This window comes from Rhinatrema bivittatum, chromosome 6, assembly GCF_901001135.1.
Source record: "Rhinatrema bivittatum chromosome 6, aRhiBiv1.1, whole genome shotgun sequence".
Lineage (NCBI taxonomy): Eukaryota > Metazoa > Chordata > Amphibia > Gymnophiona > Rhinatrematidae > Rhinatrema > Rhinatrema bivittatum.
The window spans coordinates 294,611,673-294,632,562 of NC_042620.1; the positions used below are offsets into that span (position 1 = coordinate 294,611,673).

The 20,890-nt window shown below is 46.7% G+C and overlaps 1 protein-coding gene across 1 annotated transcript; it reads right to left on the reverse strand.

Annotated features, from left to right (window-relative positions):
* Nucleotides 1-6,962: 6,962 nt before the first annotated feature.
* RPL36A (ribosomal protein L36a) lies at nt 6,963-20,151 on the reverse strand. The gene is made up of 5 exons (XM_029607371.1): nt 20,002-20,151; nt 18,823-18,928; nt 16,398-16,465; nt 7,821-7,943; nt 6,963-7,039 (listed from the first exon to the last, which is right to left on the reverse strand). Exons 1-5 carry the CDS (start codon nt 20,002-20,004, stop codon nt 7,019-7,021), a joined length of 321 nt encoding a protein of 106 aa, XP_029463231.1. The 5' UTR covers nt 20,005-20,151; the 3' UTR covers nt 6,963-7,018.
* Nucleotides 20,152-20,890: the final 739 nt, after the last annotated feature.

The window sequence follows — 20,890 nt, forward strand, 5'->3', positions numbered from 1 at the left end:
AAGGAGGCTCCTGCTAAGAAATCTTGGACCAGGTTGAGGTTCCAGGGAGGCACCGGCTACTTTAGGGGTGGCCGGATCTGCTTGACTCCTTTCAGGAAATGGGAGACAGCTGGGTGGATAGTTTGGCATTTAGACAAATCAGCCTTATACCCCTGACAGGAGTAATATACACTCGCTGCAAAAATTTAAAGGACATTTCCCTCAAATACACATTATTGGTGATAATGCTGATTCTCTTAAAACAAGTCAAGTTTATCTTGTGAGGAAGAGAAATCTAGGACTAGGGTGAGGTTCTATAGAGGCACCGGCCACTTTAGGGGTGGTCGGATCTGCTTGACTCCTTTTAGGAAACGGGAGACATCTGGGTGGGAGGCTATGCTGCCGTCCTCGCTCTTGGTTCCGTAGCATGACACTGCGGCCACCTGTACCTTGATGGAGCAGGTATCAGTTACAGCCCCCGAGTATCCGCTCTTCCTCAGGCAAGTCCCTCTCAATGGTCAGCCCATAAGAGAGAATAGAGCTGGATCCTCGTGGAGGATCGGCCCTTGTTGGAGCAGATCCCTGTGTGGCGGTAGTGGAAGAGGACTCCCTGTCAGCAGACTTTGCATGTCTGCATACCACAGCCTTCTTGGCAAGTCCGGGGCCACTAGACATACTGGTCCCTTGTGGTGTTCTATCTTGTGGATGACTGCGCCCAATAGGGGCCACGGTGAGAAGGCGTATAGTAGAGTTTCCTGTGGCCAGGTCTGTACCAGGGCGTTGATTCCCTGGGACTGAGGTTCCTGTCTGTGGCTGAAGAAGCTGGGCACTTGGGCATTGGACCGGTTTGCCAGGAGGTCCATGTTTGGTGTTCCCCAACAGCTCACTATCAATTGGAATGCTGTGGTCAATAGCCTCCATTCTCCTGGGTCTAGACTTTCTCTGCTGAGGTAATCTGCAGCGACGTTGTCTTTCCCGGTGATGTGGACGGCCGAGATCTCGTGAAGATTCGCTTCCGCCCATGACATTAGGAAGTCTATTTCCAGAGACACCTGTTGGCTTCTGGTTCCTCCCTGGCAGTTGATGTATGCCACTGTTGTGGCATTGTCCGACATGACTCTGACTGATTTGTCTCGGAGTCGTTGACCAAACTGCAGGCAGGCTAGTCTGACTGCCCAGGCTTTTAGGCGATTGTTGTTCCATCCTGACTCTTCTTTGTTCCATTGCCCCTGGGCAGTTAGCTCCTGGCAGTGTGCTCCCCATCCTCGTAGGCTGGCGTCCGTGGTGAGCAGAATCCAGGTCGGTGTGGATAGCCTCACTCCCCGGCTCAGATGGCCTTCTTGTAGCCACCATCGTAGTTGGGTCCAGACTTTGTCCGGGCACTGAAGACGTACGGTGTAGTTCTGGGACAGCAGATTCCATTGTGAGAGTAGGGAGCACTGTAGGGGTCTCATGTGAGCTCTTACCCATGGCACTATTTCCAGTGTGGATGCCATGAGGCCGAGGACTTGGAGGAAGTCCCATGCTGTGGGACAAAGCTCACTCAACAGGTTCGCAACTGGGTCATCAGTTTTGATCTCCTTGTCGGTGTCAGGGTGACCTTGTCTTGTTTGGTGTCAAACCGAACTCCCAGGTATTCTAGAGATTGGGAGGGCTGCAGACAGCTCTTGTTTGTGTTGACCACCCACCCGAGGCTCTCCAGTAGAGTTTTGGCTCTGTTGGTCGCCTGGTGACTTTCCTCTGGGGATTTCGCCCTGATCAGCCAATCGTCTAGATAAGGGTGTACGAGGATTCCTTCCCTCCTCAGTGTTGCTGCTACTACCCTGTTTCCCTGAAAATAAGACATCCCCCAAAAATAAGACCTAGTAGAGGTTTTGCTGAATTGCTAAATATAAGACCTCCCCCGAAAGTAAGACCTAGCAAAGTTTTTATTTGGGAGCATGCCCGTCACACAGAACACCAGAGCATGCAGCTGTGATTTTTTTACCCTGCAGGATTCACAGTTAGTTGTCATCACAAACCAGCATAACCAGACAACTACTCAGAATATAATAAATGTTCATTTTTTTGTTCAACAATATATGTGAATTCTTCTTCATGGAAAAATAAGACATCCCCTGAAAATAAGGCCTAGTGCATCTTTGGTAGCAAAAATTAATATAAGACACTGTCTTATTTTCGGGGAAACAGGGTACCACCATGATCTTGGTGAACATCCAGGGAGCTGTGGCTAACCCGAATGATAGTGCCTGGAACTGGTAGTGGTGATCCAGGATCGTGAAGCGTAGAAAACGCTGATGGTCTTGATGGACTGGAATGTGTAGGTAGGCTTCCAACAGGTCCAGGGATGTAAGGAACTCTTCCGGTTGAATTGCCCATACTACCGAGCATAGGGTTTCCATGCAGACGCGAGGAATCTTCAGGTGGCGGTTGACCGACTTGAGGTCCAGGATGGGCCGGAATGTTTCTTCTTTCTTGGGAACGATAAATACTGGACATTATTCCATTTATTTTATTTGTTGTGTGGGCACCGGTGTTATAGCCTCTAAGGCTAGTGATCTGGTCAGTGTTGCTTCCACTGCCATCCTTTTGGAAGGGTCGTGGCAGGGGGATTCGACAAACTTGTCCAGAGTGAGGTGGTGGAAATCCTGGTAATATCCCTCTCGAATGATGGCTAGGACCCACTTGTCCAAAGTTATCTCTATCCAACTTTGGTAGAATAAGGCAAGTCTGTCCCCTATGGCTTCTTCCTTTGGACGGATCAGCTGATTTTCATTGTGGGGTGCGGGTGGGACCTGGGCCCGAGCCAGCTCCCCTTTTGTTGTGCTTGTTCCGAAAGGACTGGTTCCTGCCTGCGGGGTGAGCCGCTTGACATGCGCTGTGATCCTCTGCCCCTGGAAGTTCAGGGGAAGGGTCGCTGGTTTCTCTTATTCCTGTCCTCCTGTAACCACAGCAATGGGGATTCGCCCCATTTGTTGGCTACCTTCTCCGAAAAGAAGGGTTCCCTTTCTTCATTCCCCCCTACTGTTGAAGCAGAGAGCCATGCTGGATATGCGTGAAGTGTCAAACTTTCATCCCTGCCGTTGAAGCAGAGAGCTATGCTGGTTTTGCATTGAAAGTGAAGTATCAGGCTTATTTGGTTTGGGGTAGTAACCGCCATAACAAGCAAGCTACTCCCCGCTTTTTTGTGAATGCAAATCCTTTTTTTCCACATTTCCTCATTGCTGCTGAAGCTTAGAGCAATGGTGGAGTCGCATTAACCGTGTGTATGTTTATTGAATAAGGGTATTATCACCAGGTAGTAGCCATCGTTTCCGTGAGCCACCCACTCTTCATTCACATCCTCTAGACCAGAGCTTTCCAAAGTGTGCGTCGCGACACTTTAGTGTGGCGCCTGCACTGTGCCGCGGAAGCCCGGTGCACGTGACGGGGCGGAGCAAGTGGTATACCACGGAAATGTCAGAGGGAGCCAATACGGCCACCAGTGGACCTCATCCCACTGGCGGCTGAGTAGTGAAGTATTGCTATGCTATGCCAGAGACACAGCACAGCAATACTTCACAGGCAGGAAGATCAGTAGGGCCATGATGGAGCTCACATCCCCAAGGCCCGCAGAAAAAGGTCACGTCTAAATGTGCAGGTGCTCCTCCTCCTTCCTGCCCACATGGCCCCACAAGAAAAATGTTGCCGGAGCCGTATGGGCAGGAAGGAGGAGCAGCATCAGCCGCGTGCAGAAGAGGAGCAGCATTGTCGCAGTGGGCTGAGAAGAGGCGGCCCGGTAACAGGGCTCCCACCGTGGATCAGCCCAAGAAGATCAGGGCCACTGCAGAGCCCATCCTGCAGCAACCAGTGAAGAGGAGGCCCACAGGTAGGAGAGAGGCTGAGGGCCCGTAGAGTGTGTGTATGAGATGAGAGATTGTGTGCGGGAGTGAGGACCTGAATGTTTGCAGAGACAGCCTGTGAGAGCCTGTGTGCGTGTGTGAGACAGCATGCGACAGTGAGAGCCTGTGCTTGAGCAAGACAGCATGTGGGAGAGAGCACCTGGATGTGTGAGAGTCAGACAGCATGTGCAAGAGAGAGACTGTATGAATGATTGTATGAGAGAGAGCATGTGAGAGTGAGAATTCGTGTGTTTGAGAGAAGAAGATGGAAAGAAAAGAAATAGAAAAAAGACAATATGAAAGGAATTGGCAAAAAAAAATAAGAAAGGGGAGGTGGAACAAAAAAGCCTGAGACCAACCGATTAGAAAACTAAGATCAGACAGCAAAGGTAAAAAAATAAATTACTTTTTACTGATTGGCACATGTAATCTTTGGGAATGTGCAAGAGTAGCACTTTCTCTATGCGGATTTCACAATGTACGAGATCAACGTGGAGGAAGTGGAAACCCATGGGGCCTGCACAGAGAAGGCAGCAGAATGGGCTTCAGTACCAGTAGCAGCAATCAGCGCTTTCCCAATAGCCACGCGGCAGCAGTGACAGTGGCAGCAGAGGAACGAGAGAGGATCCGAGGTTGCTGGCAAAAGAAAGAGGGGGGGGGGGTCTGCCTTTAGTGTGTGCATGTGTATGAATGGGAGCTTGCCTGGGTGTGTGTGTGTGAGAATGATTGGGAGCTTGCCTGGGTGTGTGTTTGTGAGGGAGCCAGAGAGAGTGAGAGCATGTGTGTGTGTGAGAAAATCCAAGGGAGTAAGAGTTTGGGGGGGGGGGGGGGGGGGGGGAAGAGTGTGTCAGTGAGAGCGAGAGGTTATGTTGGGTATAAGAGCATGAATGTGTATATATGTGACAGTGTATGTGTGAGAAAGAATACTTTGGGTTAACTTGATAAAGGTGCAGTTAGGGCCTATTGGGGGGAGGGGGGGGAATAGAGGTTTTGTTCTGTAAGCTGTGATATTTGAAAAATGTGCTACTTGTTTTGCTTGGTATGCCTGAGTCACAGGCTTGCCAAATGTCAATGTGTATTTTTCTCAATAAAAAGTGTTAAACCATAAAAAAGGGACAGACTAAAAGAAAACAGCTGCCCTGAGCCTATAGCTGCTTCAGCAGTCTCATGACGGGGAGGAATCTGGACCACCAGATTTACACCCCATAGAAAAAAAAAGGAGTGAGCATACAAAATGGTCACCAACCCGCAGCTCGTCCACCTCAACCAGACAGGGAAGAACTCAAAAACCCCCTGGGAGGAAGGCTCATAAATCCAAAAGTCTTCTGACTGCATAACTGCAGGTTTTGCACCATCTGGAGACAGAAATACTGAGGGACTGGGTTATGTACAGTGTCAGTGAAACTGTCTCCATCTGCTGGCAGGGAGGCAAAACCCAGGAGACTGGCCTGATCTGGGTACATACAAGAAAATACCTGCAATCTTATTCCCAACCAATCATTGCCAAAGTTATTAATAATCTTATGAACTACTGTCAAGATCTTATAACAAATTCTATGTTCTACTGGCAGCCAATGAAAATGGAATAAAGCTGGCATATGTTCATACCGTCCTACCCCCAACACCACTCTACCAGCCGAATTCTGGAGCAGGTGTAAAGGCTTAATCACATTTTTGGGAAGACCCAAAAGAAGTGCATTGCAGTAATCCATATTACTAAAAATCAGCATCTGTAAAACTAACCGGAAATCATCCTTTTCAAGCTTTGGTTTCAGGCACCACAAAATACATAATTTATAATACCCCAACTTTACTATTTTTCGAACTTGTTCCTTCATTGATGAATTAGTCTAATTGCACTCCCAAATCACGAACTCTAGACATTTTGACATCCATTCCCTCAAAAGAAAAAACAAAACATCACCCTTTAGATTATTCCTAGACACCATAATTTGTTTTTCTTTTTTGTATTTAATGCTAACCTATTCTGACTCAACCAATGTTTTATCGTATGAAGGTCAAAGATTAAAACATGCAAAGTTTCTATTGCAGAATCACTAATAGGGAACCAAAATTGAATATCATCCGCAAACAATTTGTATTCCACCCCCAATTCAAACACTTTACATAAAGGTGCAATATATATTTTAAATAAGGTGGCACGTAAGGAGGAATCCTATGGGACTCCAGCTGAAATTTCAAACTGCCCTGATGTTTTATTCTCATAACTTACCTGAAAATCTCTTAAAAAAAAAAAAAGTTTTAACAGTCCCAGTTATCCCCAACTCAGCTAATCGATGCAGCAACACAGTGTGATCCACCAAGTCGAATGCTGCTATGTCTAGAAGTTCAACACAAATGCTTGTCCCCAATCAAAACCTCTTAAGAATCACATCACTTAAGAGATAAAGGTTCAATATTACAAGCTTTCCTAAATCCATATTGATTACAATTCAAAAGTAAATTTCCTTCAAGATATTCATCTAATTGTTTATAAACTACATTCTCTATCACCTTAGCCATAAAGGCCAAGTTAGATACAGGACGGTAGTTCAACACATTCATTCCGTCCAATTGCTCATTTTTCAATAGTAGGCACACTATTGCTCTCTTCAAGTGATCGGTGCAGAGACCTTCATTTAAAGATAAATTCACCAACTTTGTTAAACATGAAGAAATTTCTGCCCTAATCGCCAAGGAAATAATTTGAATTGGATTCAATTCACAAATGTTGGGTTCATCTTTTCTATTTGTTGGACTGGGGCCCTGAAATTCTCTTGTCCCTCACAAGCTACATCATCCTTTAAAATTTTACTGCAATATCTTCATTCAATATATTTAATTTTTGTCTGTTAACCATTATAAATGTTCAATGTATTTGACAAAAGGAAACGCCTCGTTTCCTGCAACACTCAGTTGTCTGTAAACAGAGGTGATATGCAAAATCGAACATCAGTATATAAAAAAACAAATAAACAAACAATATATAGGATGTCAAAGGGTATAAAATAACTCAGGGATATTCATCTTAAGGTTTAATGATTTTGATTCTGTCAAGTTCACTGTGATGCAGGGCCAATCAAAAAATCATACCACACAGGCTGGAGATTTAGAATCTTTTTATTGCAATTTATAACAAAGCAATGAAAGACTGGTGCTTAGAATTGGATGACCTGGCCCTGTAAGAGAGAAAACATGTTATCAGTATCGGCTTATGGAAAACAGCATTGTGCAACTTCATCTAAACACTAGAAATTAGAAATGATTCCACCAGTCCTAGGTTGAGTTTTAATGAAGGCAATTTTCAAAAACAGGCAAAACAGCCTGAATGAAAAACTGCCCAATGAGTTCCCTTTGAGTTACCCAGCATGCTTACTTTTAGCCACACTGAAAGTACTTATTCCTGCGGGCAGATTTAGGTTTGAGCAGGAAAAAGGGGGACATACAGGATTTGCCCCGCTCTGCCACCCATACACACAGCAAGCACTAAGTACACAAATGCTTTTAATGCGCACACTCTGCACCCACTCATTTTCCAAAGAAACAACCCACACTGTTTCTTTTTGAGAACTGGCACCACGTATACAGAATAAGATTGCCTGGGCACTTTGCACACAACCTGAGCTAGTAAAGATTTCCCCTTTAAATGCAGGCTGCTTTTCCTTGGCCTTTCCTAACTATAGCTGAGCGGGTGATTCCCAAACTTGTCCTCCAGGTATACCACCATATAGTCTGTTTTTTGGGATATCCAGAATGAGAATACTTAGACTGCATCCTAATACACATTCCTTGTAGCTAACTTAAAAACCAAACTAGCTGATTTGGGAATCATTACCATAGCTCTGCTGCTGCAGATAAATTCTGGTGCCCCTCTCAGTTCAGAGCAAAAAAAAAAAAATAGACTCAATCTAGCTCCTCTGCAGCAAGGAAGTGCTAAAATCTTTAATCCCCATGTTATACCTTTCTCTTCTTGTCGCCTCCCAGCTCAAAATGTTTGCATCTCTTAATAGCCAGCATCCTCTTGGACCTACAATTTGGTTCCACACACTCAAGCCTCAGGACAATCTTCTTTGTGGTCTTAGCCTGGAACAAATGAAATAGATCAGTGCAGGGAACCTACTCAAGACACCAAAGCCTAAAGGAAGATCTGTCATAATGGCAGAGACAGCAGCCTGAGAATACAGTGAAGTGTCCAATATGATTCCATGAAATCTTTATTCAATAAGGTCTATATTGCCAAACTACCATACTAATTGCAGCAGCATCAGTCAACATTAAAATAATTTCTGGGACAAGAGAAAAGCTGAGAAATCACTACACAGCAGTTTGTGCCATTCCAGCATTTACTAGGCCATCAGCCACACTTATGTAGTTAAGAACTAATTTTCTTATAATCTGCTAATTTTCATTCCAGGAATATTACAGATCAGTCCAGATGTATGGGTTTTGCTCCCCTACCAGCATATGGCAACAGAAGAAAAGCTTTACTAACACTCAAGTTAGCATGCCACCTGCAGTCCCCTCAGTATAACCTGTACCCATGCCAAGATGAGATTAACTAACCAACTCTCCTACTCAACCAGAGCGGGGCAAAGGCTGGACTCCAAACCTGAGGCCCAACAACTGATAAGGGAGACAAACTCCCAATTGAACAATATTTCTTCCTATCTACACAAAGAAGAGCAGTCTCTCTTGAAAAGGGCAGGGCTCAGGGCTCTGGACTGATCTGGGGTATTCCAAAAACGAAAGTCAGCAGGTACGAACAAATTTTCCTGTTCATACCCCAGATGCATGGATATACCCAAGCTCCCCTAAACTGGGTGAGACATCAAAAAAACCCACTCACTCACTCTTCCCAAAGCCAGCCACCTCAGGCATCTGCCCGTCTAGCCGACAATGTTTTGTGAACGTGCGTAAAGAGGATCAGGTCGCTGCGCAACAGATGTACAGAGGGAACATCAACTGACATTCATCCCAGGCTGCCACTTGCATCCTAGAGGAATGAACCCCGAAGCCTCTCTGGTCAATCGATCCTTACAAACATAGGCTGAGACAAAGGCTTCCATAAGCCAATACATGATTTTTGCTGGAGGCTTTGTTTCCTTTGCTCTTCCCACTAAAGAGCATGAACGAATGTGTCTTCAAAAGCAGCTGACCACCTTCAAATAACGTAACAGCACCCGACACACATCCAACAAGTGCAGCTTCCACACAAGCGAAGTAGAAGTGTCTCAAACTCCAAAAAGCAGGAAGATGCACCGTTTGACATAGATGAGGCGAAGATACCATCTATGGTAAAAAGAAGGTCCATTATGGAAAGAAAGCCCATCCTCCGAAATCTTAAGAAAAGGGTATCTACAAGACAATGCTTGAATCTCTGAAGTCCTCCTGGCCGAACAAATTGCCATCAAAAAAAGCCACCTTCAGAGATGCATGTCTAATCAGCCCAGAGGACACAGAGCACCATAAACCCAAATTCGGGTTCCAGGAGGGACACACCCACCTAACCAGCAGCTGCAAATACTTCACACCTTTCAGAAAACAAACTATAGCCAGATGCAAAACCAGGGACAATCCCTGCACCTCACTTCAAACCAGCCCAAGGCTGCCATCTGGAATCATAGAAAATTGAAAGGGAGTCCCTTCACCAAATCACTTTGCAGAAAAGCCCAAAAGACTAGAAACTGCTACCCAAAAGGGAGCAGTTCCTTCTCCGAGACACCATATTTCAAATGCTCTCCACACCATGAGATAAGTCAAAGATGTAGAAGGTCTCCTAGCCTGCAACAAAGTCATGACGACTTCCTCCAAATAGCCTTTACAATCCCCAACAATACCTTTCAAAAGCCAAACAGATTGGACCAAGCAACCGAGGAAAATGGCCAAGTCATAGAGGTGTGTCCATCACCATATTTACCAGATTGGCAAACTGCTGTTGCCATGGTCACACTGGAGTCATGAGGGATCATCTTGCCCAGATGAGTCTCGAACATGTTGGAGTACCCTACCTATCAATGCCATGGAGGGAATACATACAACAGTTTGCCGAACGGTGACAGGAGAATCAGAGTGTTTAGATCCTCTACTCCCATCTCTCGCCTGTGTCTAAAAGCGCAAAGTGCTTTGGCATTCTGCATTGATGGCCTCATGTCCAGCTGAGGAATGCCCCAGGAAGGTTCATCGCTTCGTCCGCTAGCTCCCACTCTCTAGGATCCAGCACATGCCAGCTGAGGGAAAAAAAAAAAAAAAGAGACACCCTACTTGAACATTCTCTCCCCTGGCCACCTAAGACACCACCTGAGTTGCCAGGTGCTGCTCCACCCAGCGAAATAGCTCTCAATCCTCCAGAGCCACTCCCAAGCTCCTGCTCCCTCTGGTGACTGGAATAAGCTATCATTATCTAGTCAGTCAGGACGCCATGCTCTCTGAATTGCTCTTGCTTCCAAACATTTGATTGATTTTTTTTTTTATGTATATTTTTATATTCCGCTTTTTGGCACTTCAAAGTGGATTACATTCAGAGCACAGAGGGCTTACAATCTAAGGTTATACCTGAGGCAACAGAGGGTAAACTGACTTGCCAAAGGCCACAAGGAGCGACAGTGAGACTTAAACCCTGGTCTCCCTAGACCGTAGCTTGCTATTCTAACTAGGCTACTCCTCCAAACACACTCACAATTGCAGAAGAAAGGAAGCCATGCTCTGCGAATTGCTCTTGCTTCCAAATGTTGATCAATTATGAAGCTTCCCCCTCTGACCAGTGACCCTATACCATTTGTCCCTGGCAGAGGGCCCCCTGGCTTTTGAAACTGGTCTCTGCTGTCACTAATAAAACACCTCAGAATTTCCAATTCCACTTCCCTTTCCAAATATGTCAGTGTTAGCTGAAGTTACTCCTCCAACTAAGGGCTCAAACGGTACAGGAGCACCCCCCCCCCCCCCCCCCCGCAGAGGTCACATCTGTGCAATTTCCCAGGGGACTAGATCAAGCCCAGATGCCCTAGAACCCAGAACCTGCAAATAGCCCCAGACTCTAAGTACTGACCAATTCAATAATTTGCAGACCAGTGCCTGAAACCGCAACACACTCTCTCCTCTGAGAGACATATCTTGTCATGCTTGCTAACGAAGTGAGCCAACAGAGTCAGTATAAAGTTGCTCTTTGGCTGATTGACCATCCTAGCCCAGCATCTACAACATTCACTTGACCCGCTGATCCGAGCCTGCAGAGCTCCCTTGACTTTACCCAAATGAACCAATCATCTAGATAGTGATGCACCAAAATGCCTTCTCTCCGGAACGCTGCAGCAAACACCATCACCTTGGTAAACGGCCTTGGCACATTTGTTAGAACCAAATGGAATAGCCCGATATTGGAAATACTCCGAGTACAGCAAAGCAAAGGAACTTCTGATGCTCCACCCTAATGGGAATGTGCAGGTATGTGTGTGTGAGACTGAAGGAAGCCAACAACTATCCTTTGCAGATGGCCACTATATTCAAGCATAGGCTCTCCCTCCAGAAACAAGGGACTCCTCAGGTCACATCCATCCTCTGGAGAATTAGAATGGGATGCTAGGCACCTTCCTTTTGTTTCTTGGAACCACAAAACTGATGGTGAATTGCTTCTTGCTGGTCCTTGGAGGCAAAGAACCAGATGGACGTTGCAGACCAGACACACAAATACTAAGGTGTAACCTTCTCTTTTACAGTATAACCATTAGCACCCATTGGTTTGATGGTATCCTAGTCCTCTCTCTCTTCGTAAAAGAGGGCCAGTCATCTTCATGTCTCCTAGGGAATATTGGACTAGTCGCATCTCACTGAGCAGCGTAGCACCTTCCAGCTCCCTGGCCAGAGGTTTCCCATCTGAGTTTATAGGATCCCTGAAAGGACTGTAGCCTGCCAGACCCTTGCCTCTCAGAGAGTAGCTGCTACCTTGGCGATGGCTCCTCGCCTCCGTGGACCATTGCCTGCATCAGGAAGCCTCTCTCGTCTCTTGAACTTGTCTAAGTGTTTGCCCAGCTGTTCCAAATGCTCCCCAAACAGTTGCGACTTGGACTAGAACTTTGCTAAGAAACTGCACACCCAGGGAAGATGCCTGGCCAAAACAGCCAAATCAATATTCCTAGCAGACTTGCACAGTAGGTCATATCAGGAATCCACAATAAAAGCCTCCCGAGCCTCTAAGCATTCTGCCTGCCCAGGAGTCACAAGATTCTACTCCTTGAACCTGAAACTGCTGCGCCCAGCACAAACAGGGACGTGCCCTGAAATTACAGCATACTGTTACCTTTATGCGCAATGCAGAAACCTCGATAATTCTTCTTGAGATGTATCTAATTTCAGTACCGTGGACCCTGCCACCTGAATAATAGTCTTGGTCTCCGCTGACACCTAAGCACACTCACTTCAGGAAGCCTCAGGAGCTCTAAGGCATCCTCTGACAGTGGATCATGCTTTGACATCATACTGCCACCTCCAAACCAACTTCAGGAGGATGCAACTCTTTGACCACCAGCTTCTTCCTTGTAATCAACTCTTCCTGTGTTTGATTAATTCCCATCTCCTTCAAAACCTGGGTAATCGGGGTAAAACATTCCTCCTTCCGGACCACCCTAGGGTATTCTCCTTCCACCATCAGGATCAATGTCCTCCACAATTTTTCCCCGGAGATTCCAACAGAGGACCCCCTGAGTCTTCCGAAGCATCTGATGTGTCCGCGCCCTGGTGCCTCCATGGAGTAGGCAGACACTATTTAGGGCCCCCCGCACCCCTTCCCAGGGAACCCATTCTCTTAGCCTTATGCTGCTGCGGCAGACTCTGAACAGAGGTGCTTCCCTGCACTTCCCGCCCTTCCTTGCAAGGAAGGCTTTGTACATGAACAGCAAACTGACTAAATAAAAGGCTTCCTCTCAGCCAGAGGTACCCCCCCCCCCCCCCGAGGGCTCCTCAGGTCCCTCTGTCTTCTCCCAAGCACTACTGCAATCGGCATGGCCGGGGAACAAGGAGGAGAAGACGCAAGCTCTCCCTCCAAAATCCTCAGTATTTCTGTCTGCAGCAGATGGTAGAGGGTCAAAACCTGCAGTTTGCAGTTATGTTAAAGAAAAGGATTTTCAAAGTTGGGATCCTTGCTCCCTGAAGTGTTAGGCTCCCAGGGGGCGCCATCCCTAAGGTTAAATGGGCAAGCAGGGGGTTGGTGACCCTGATTTGCCGATGCCGGCACGGATAGCCAGAGGTCTTGCCCCCTCCTTGTTCTCTTGCAATCGTCCCTCATCTCTTCCAGGTACCCTGACTTCAACGACAAAGTAACTCTTACAGCTCGGAGCTGATCAGAGGCAGAGTGAGGTGGCTGTAATGCTCAGGAAGGTAAATGGAGCTCTGCTGAAACCACTGTGAGTCAGACCCACGCCTCGGTAACACAGAGGGACAGGCCCGAGCATGGCGGCGTCTGTTGAATGCGGGAAGTGTTCCTGGATATATATGGGGATAACAAAAGCACATTTGTTTTTATCTGGGCTCTGCAACATGTGGAAGGCGCTTTCAGCCCTACCGCCATGTGTTTGGAGGGGGAAGACGTCACGATCCGCAGGAACTAGTAAAGCAGCCCTTTTCAGCAGTGTGGGAATGATTGCCAATTTGGACTCTAGTCCCACACTGCAGAGGATTTTGGAGGGAGAGCTTGCGTCTTCTCCTCCTTGTTCCCCGGCCATGCCGATTGCAGTAGTGCTTGGGAGAAGACAGAGGGACCTGAGGAGCCCTCGGGGGGGGGGGGGGTACCTCTGGCTGAGAGGAAGCCTTTTATTTAGTCAGTTTGCTGTTCATGTACAAAGCCTTCCTCGCAAGGAAGGGGTGGGAAGTGCAGGGAAGCACCTCTGTTCAGAGTCTGCCGCAGCAGCATAAGGCTAAGAGAATGGGTTCCCTGGGAAGGGGGGGTGGGGGCTAAATAGTGTCTGCTAAAAATGTGGAGGTGGTGGTTCCATAACCACTCTGGAATTTGCCCGCGAGTCATCTACCTCCCGAGAGAAGAGTAAGCATGAACGAGTTACCAAGGCACCGCAAGAAGCAATCTGCAAGGTCATTGCTAATGCACCAAAGGCCTGTTTAAGGATGGACTCCAGTCTATCATGTGCATCCTTTAAGGCAGCAACTCTCTCCACTGGAATAGTTGTTCACTTAGAGACGATGCATAACAGTGCATCCACTTTAAGGAAACGCAAACGTTCTCTCGCTGCCGGATCCAGTAGGTATAGTGCGTTTAACGCTGTCCACCTTTAAAACTTGCTTCTGGGACATCCCATTCCAGGTCAATCAACTCCTAGATGGCTTCCAGTACTGGAAAGTAGCAAGAGGCTTTCAGTAGAGAAATCAGAATGGGATTCTTCTTTGATTCCATCATAGAGTCCACCCCATGTGCTCCCATCATCTTCAGGGATTGGGAAACCAGGGCCGGCAATTCGTTTCTATGGAAAAACCGTAATATGGTCCAATACGGTTCTAAACCAGGGGGAATTTCCCCATCTTCCAAGGAATTTGTATTCTCCTCTTCATCTGTGCCATCCGGGTCCCTGCCTGGGACACCCTTTGTGAGGCAAGGCATGCCTTGAGGTTTGCCCATAGGACTGGGAGAGGGAGGGCTTACCGACTGAGGTTCTGTCTGGACAGGGGCAAGTGAGGTAGCAGACTGCGCCTGTACGAAGGCTTGAAGGCCTTGAAAAAATCCCACCAAATCAAAGGCAGCCAGATCCATGCTTAGCCCAGGAGATACTAGATTAGGTGCCGCTGAATTTCCCTCTCCTATGGATGACCCAGTACCGGGGGTACTCATACCTGGGGAACTTCCAGTTAAGGCTGTGACTGACCCATCCTCTGAATGGGAGGAGCCAAGCTTAGCAAAGTCCGAGGAGGCCTGGGCTTCCTCACAGTACTGACAGAATCCAGGTCAAACTGTGCAGCTCTAATATGACAAGCAACGCAAAAAGAAAGGCACTTATGTTTCTTTGCTGCCTGAGCTATTGATGATGGTAACTGTTCAGTTGGCTCGTGCTTAAAGTTTTATGCGCATAGATTTCAGGCACCTGCGCAGGCCATAGCGAGGCGCACGCACAGCCCGGTGCATGGCTTTACTTGTTTTCTCCACCAGTAAGTTGTGCGCGTGTGTACGTGCTCAGTGTTATCCGCGCAGTGCGTGCACCGAGCCAACACGCACACCATGCAGAATACAGACCAAGCCTAAAGTGGGGCCGCTGAACCCACTCGGAAGCCCACCTCCCCTTACCCCAATAGGATCGAGAACAATGTCTGTACGGCGTGCCGAGCAAGGAGACCAGAGCAAGTCTTACCAAAATGTCTCTGAATCGGGAGGTAAATCTTTTTTTTTTTAATGACCTGAGCTCAGCACTTACTAGCTGAGTACAGAGACAGTCTCCAGCTGCAGGGGGTGGGGCTTTGGCCTTCACCGCCATGCTTGGCTTCCTGCGCCCACTGCCTTTCAGATGCTTAAGCAGCAAAGTCCATGCCATGAACTGGCTGGTGGACCAAGGCACACCACCTCAGGAATTTTCAACTGGGGGAAGGACCTTTAGGTATCACCGCAGGAGAGCAGGGCTCAATCTTTTCTCCAATTTAAAAGTCAAATTTTTTTCCTTCCAAAAAGTACAGTGATCCCCGCAGGGAAAGCACGTCCACTGTCTGCTGGAGACTGAGAAATACTGAAGGGCTGAGGTTACTGCAGGGGTGTATATAGGGTGATGTCAGCTTTAAAACCTGACTCCATCTCCTGGCAGGGGAGCACAACCCATTGGTCCTGAGTCTATCTGGCTAAACACTAGGAAATAGGATCATAAATCCCTGAATGAAGGCCCATGGTGCCAGGATTCCAGCATTGCTTCCAATTGCACTGAAGAAGCAGAAAGAGAGTCATGCAGAATGAAACTGGCCCAGTAACTCAGTGGCCATGCTATACACTGTTATATCTGTCAGCTAGGTTCACTTTCAGAATCTGGTGATGCTCTTCAGGTTAACTAAGCTCAGATAACCAGAGGAACACATACACCAGGGTCAAGAAGATAAGTGCGTACCAAGGATTATTCCCACAATGACTGGGCTGTGTGGAAGGAGATTAAAGTGGGTAAAACCTCAGATAGCTGCCATCAAAAGTCTGATCTATTGGGGAGATAATTACATTTCACTTTAACTGCTGCTCAAGGAAAATGCAACTTGTAAGATTAAAAAGTAAATTCTTCCAGTGGAGATCCAACTGTTGTGACCACATTATTTATTGCCTTTCCCTGGATCATCAGATATTTTACTCAAGAAACAATCTGAATGTGATGGCCTTTGTTTCAGCCACAACACAGGCCTGTACACCCACATACGCAGCAAGCACTCCGTTGCATTATAATTCAAAGACAGCAGCAGGGCCAGTGCAAGCTTTTGCAGCCTGTCACCAAACCCCCTTTTTCTTTGCTACAACTCAAAGCAGCATGTCCTAAATCTCTTGCTTCATCTCCACCTTCTGCTTTAAGGAGTGCTCACCTTCTTGCGGAAAATAGGCTTCGTCTGACCACCATAGCCACTTTGCTTACGATCATATCGTCTCTTTCCTGCAGAAGAAACCAACCAACCTTCAGACTTTTACAGTTAACAACTTAAATAGTACATATTGTCACTGCAATAACTTGGCTAGGTAGGGGTTAGAAAGTAGGGCAAAAACCCCAAGCAGTTACAAAAGTAAGCTCTTGACACTGTAGCCTAAAAGAGGTCAGGACCATTTAAAATAGAAGCCCTAAAGGAAAAAGTTGCCAGATTCCCTCCCTCCCAAAAAGAAAAGCGACAGCAGGGAAAAATCTGCCTGAGGGGTAGTTGCAATAAATATGACCTGGTCACTATAAAAGCCTCATTTATCATATGGTCAGTAAGGAGAAAGAAAGGCAAGTAGCAACTGGAACAATTTCCAGGCAACTACATTTTATTATGCAGGCCTCAGAAACTTTGAGGAAATCCAATTTAAAGTCTGCAGTATAGCACACTTCAGTTACCTGCACACATCGCCTACCCAAAAGGTTGGCGCTAATTTCTTCGGGCACCAGGAAAGTGCACAGAAAAGCAGTACAAACTTCTTTTCTGTGCACTTTCCAACTTAATATCATGGCGATATTAAGTCGGAGGTCCCGAAAGGTAAAAAAAGTAAAAAAAAAAAAAAAATTTAAGTCAGCCGGTGGCTGTCGGGTCAAAAACCTGACGCTCAATTTTGCCGGCGTCCGGTTTCCGAGCCCGTAGCTGTCAGCGGGCTCGAGAACCGACACCGGCAAAATTGAGCGTCTGCTGTCAAACCAGCTGACAGCCGCCGCTCCTTTTGCCCGTTTCTACCGCCGGACCTAATTTAAATACTGCATCGCGCGCACAGGAGAGTGGGTGCTCGCCCGCGGACTTTACTGAATCGGCCTTAGTGTGAAGTTTGTAGGCAACACCACCAACATACTTTTAATGATTCAAGTTCCCATCCAAATAACTTTAAATCTGCACTCCATAAACTACTGAAGCTAAAACCAATGAAAGCATAGATTACTGTTTAAGCAATGAGTTAATGAATAAATTAAATCTTAATCCAAGTAAAACTGAAAATACTCTGGGTGTACAAAATATTGAACTATCTTGTCCATGCTGGATAGGATTACTATCCCAGCTCAATTTTTGTATTTGTAATTCAAGAGTGTTCTTAGTAGTAAGAAAGACTTTTGCACAGATCTGCTCAACAAAACAGGCATGTCCATGTTCTAGTTCTCTAATCCAGGTGCCTTAAGTTATGTCATGGCAAGATTAGTCCAATATACAATGCACTGTAATGCCACTAAAATATACCAAGGAACTGCAATTAGTACAGAACGTGGCGGCATGACTTATCTTATAGTAATTATAGAGATATTAGCCCAATCTAAAGATTTACAATGGTTACCAATTTGCTTCTGATTACAATTTAAAGAGCTTATGCTGGTTTTCTAAGCTATTAATGGAACTAACCCTGGCCAATAGAAGGACCAACTGATCTCTTATAAAATGGGTCAGGGTCTTGAGACTGGCCCAGAAATCATTTTTTTTTAGGAAATATGCATTTTCTAGCTTTGTTCCTCACCTGATGGATTATCTGATTGATGTTCAGGAAAGCACTGAAAACCTGTTTCTAACAGGCTTTTTAGGATTTGCATTTGGTATTTCACTCTGTGAAATACCAAATGCATTTGTGAAATACCAAATGCATTTGTGTTTTCCTGTTTATGACTAATAATTTAAGTAGTTTTATTCCTCATTTATGATGCTTTTTATTTTATTAGTTTTATGTGCATTATTTTAGTTCTATTGTATTCCACTTTGAGCACAACTGTGGAAAAGCAGTTTATAAATTAAAACTTCCAGCTCAGGTACAGTAAGACCCATCAGCACATTGCAACTGTAACCATTTAGGTCCCTTTCCAAACAGGGCCAGTCTTTGGTTAGGGCACACTGGTTAGTTGCTCAAGGTGCTGTGAACCAAGGGGCCCTCTGGACACTGCTGGCATCATCCGTTATTGTGAAGAGCTGGTGGGGAGCCAATTTTCACCCAGAGCACCATTTGTCCTAGAGCCAGCCCTACTACCAAAGTACAATAATATGGTCAGACCAGCACTTGGATCTTACCTGCAAGCCAAGGGTTAGGAAGCCTTTTGAACTCCAGTACTACTAAAATGACAAACATCTGGAAGTATCAGGCTGAGAGATGCCATTGGTGTACATTAATTTTCCAGTAAGAGGTGTAGAGTAGGGCTATCCATGACTTACTTCAGGTACAGATGCTACAAGCTCATCAGTACAAGCCTAATTTCTCACTACAAACACAATGATTGCACATGACCCACAATTAAAGCAGGCCTGTGAAAGCAACACTTCAACTACTTTAAATGAGACAAAATTTTGAATATCTTACCCATGGCATACAGAGAGTCCTTGCCCTTCTTGTACTGGGTCACTTTGTGAGGCTGATGCTTACAGCACTTCTTGCAGTATGTCCTGCGGGTTTTTGGTACATTTACCTGCCCAAACAATGACACACATATTAGAAAATGTAACTGACAAAACCCAGAGCCAACTATCACATCACAGTGCAAAGAAAAAACATTAACACCATAACACGAAGTTTCACCCAGAAGCCAACTTTCCAGGATGCACAGATTTAAAAAAATAAATAAATAAAGAACACTCAGAGTCTTCATATCTACCCCCAATATGACTTGAAAATTTAACGTGAATAAGACATACATAAGATATGCCATACTGGCTCAGACCAAGGGTCCATCAAGCCCAGTATCCTATCTCCAACAGCAGCCAATTCAAGCCACAAGTACCCAAATATTAACAGACACCAAACAAGGCTTTTCTAATGCTTGGTTAATCTGCAACAACAAAAAAATGACAAACATTATGGAGAGCAATATGAAACAGACTTTCATATTGGGATTTGCTAGTACTTCTAGACAACCCAGACTGGCCGCTGTCAGAGACAGGATACTGGGTTCTACGGACCTTTGTTCTGACCCAGCATGGCATCTCTTATGCCCTTATGAATAACCGATTGATTGAGGCACGAGCTTCTGAAGACGAGCGTCCGCTTCATCAGATGACACAAAAGTTATTAAAAGGTCACAGGCATAGAGACATAGCAATCTCACAGGTCACCCTTGCCGTCAGAAAGTCGGCTAAAAGCTGAAGTATGCTTTAACAACTAAGGAAACCAAGCCCCAAAGCAGGCCCCAAACTTCCCAGTGCGACTGCACACAAACAAACGAAGACCACGTTCAGGGCAAATTCCCGGTCATCGTCTACCCTCCCCTCCCAAGGCGCGCACGGAGCCCCAGCCAGTTCGGCAGTAACCGCATCCCTGCAGCAGGCGGAGACAGGGACTTGGGCAGCAAAGCTAAGCTGGGGATGCCGCGGGCCATCCTCGGCCCCCGTCCACCCCCGCAATAACCCATTGCAGCCTCCCAATATCGGTTAAACCGGCCCCCGCAAAACCCCTCCGCTGCTCTAAAGGGACCCCGGGACGGATAACGCAGCGCCCAGCAGAAGATGCAAGCGGATCGCACAAAGAAAGACGCCCAGCACCCACCATCTTGCCACCGGCTTCGGAACAGAGAGAAGGGAGGATGGCCGGAAGCGGAAGTGTATAGTAGCGGGTACAGACGAGCCACTACCAATGGAGAAGTGCGCACAGCGCCCCCTGCTGTCCTGGAGGTGTATCCGTATGCACCAACTTTAATACAGCGCGCCGCCGCTCCCCTCCCCCCTCCCACTGCCACTACCACCACCACCACCACGAGGCCGAGGCTTTGCAGCCCCCTGCCAGGGCGGGGTCTTGTGGCTGGAGTGAGTGGGGGAAGTCCAGAGAGTGCGTGGTGTCTGTCTGTGTTTGCAGACCTGACGTGACTAAATCTAAGATCCTTTTCTGATTTCAGTTTTAAAATACTTTCGCAGAAACAGTGCTGGACACGGCCAGTAGCGAGCCTTCCTCAACCGACTCCCGGTCATCAGGAACAAGTGTGAGTCAGCCCAGATTTTACAACTCCATACAGTCAAAAGGAAAATATGGAGCTGGAAAAATAGGACTGGCTCAGCTGATGCCAGTGACCGGGAATCAGCTAATCGCCTATTTAGGGTGACCTGTCAAAAGGAGACAAGCTTATCCGGGCTTGTTTTCAGCCCATTTTTTTGGTGATTGTTGTAAAAAGGGAGGAGCAGCTGGGGAGGGGAGGTGGGTGTGAGGGATGTATGTAAGAGGCTATAAGGGATGGGTGCAGTAACCGATTAAAGGGAAGGAGACATGGGTCAGTTGCTCTTGGGCCCAAGTCTTGTGGAAGGCTCCTATGTAATGGGAAGGTGAGACAACATACCGCCAGGGGTCCAAGATACCGCTTAGTCCATCCCTGGGAGGGCATGTATATGTGTGAGAAAAAGGGAACTAGCACCAAGGGTTGTGGGTGGGTGGATATGTGAGAGAG

Bases quoted from the DNA above. Each gene is read 5' to 3' on its own strand.
- RPL36A (XM_029607371.1), bottom strand. The intron at 16,466-18,822 runs GTAAGATATTCA...TTTCTTCTGCAG, and splicing joins GGACTCTCTGTATGCCATGG to GAAAGAGACGATATGATCGT. The intron at 7,040-7,820 runs GTATAACATGGG...TCTCTCTTACAG, and splicing joins GAGGCGACAAGAAGAGAAAG to GGCCAGGTCATCCAATTCTA.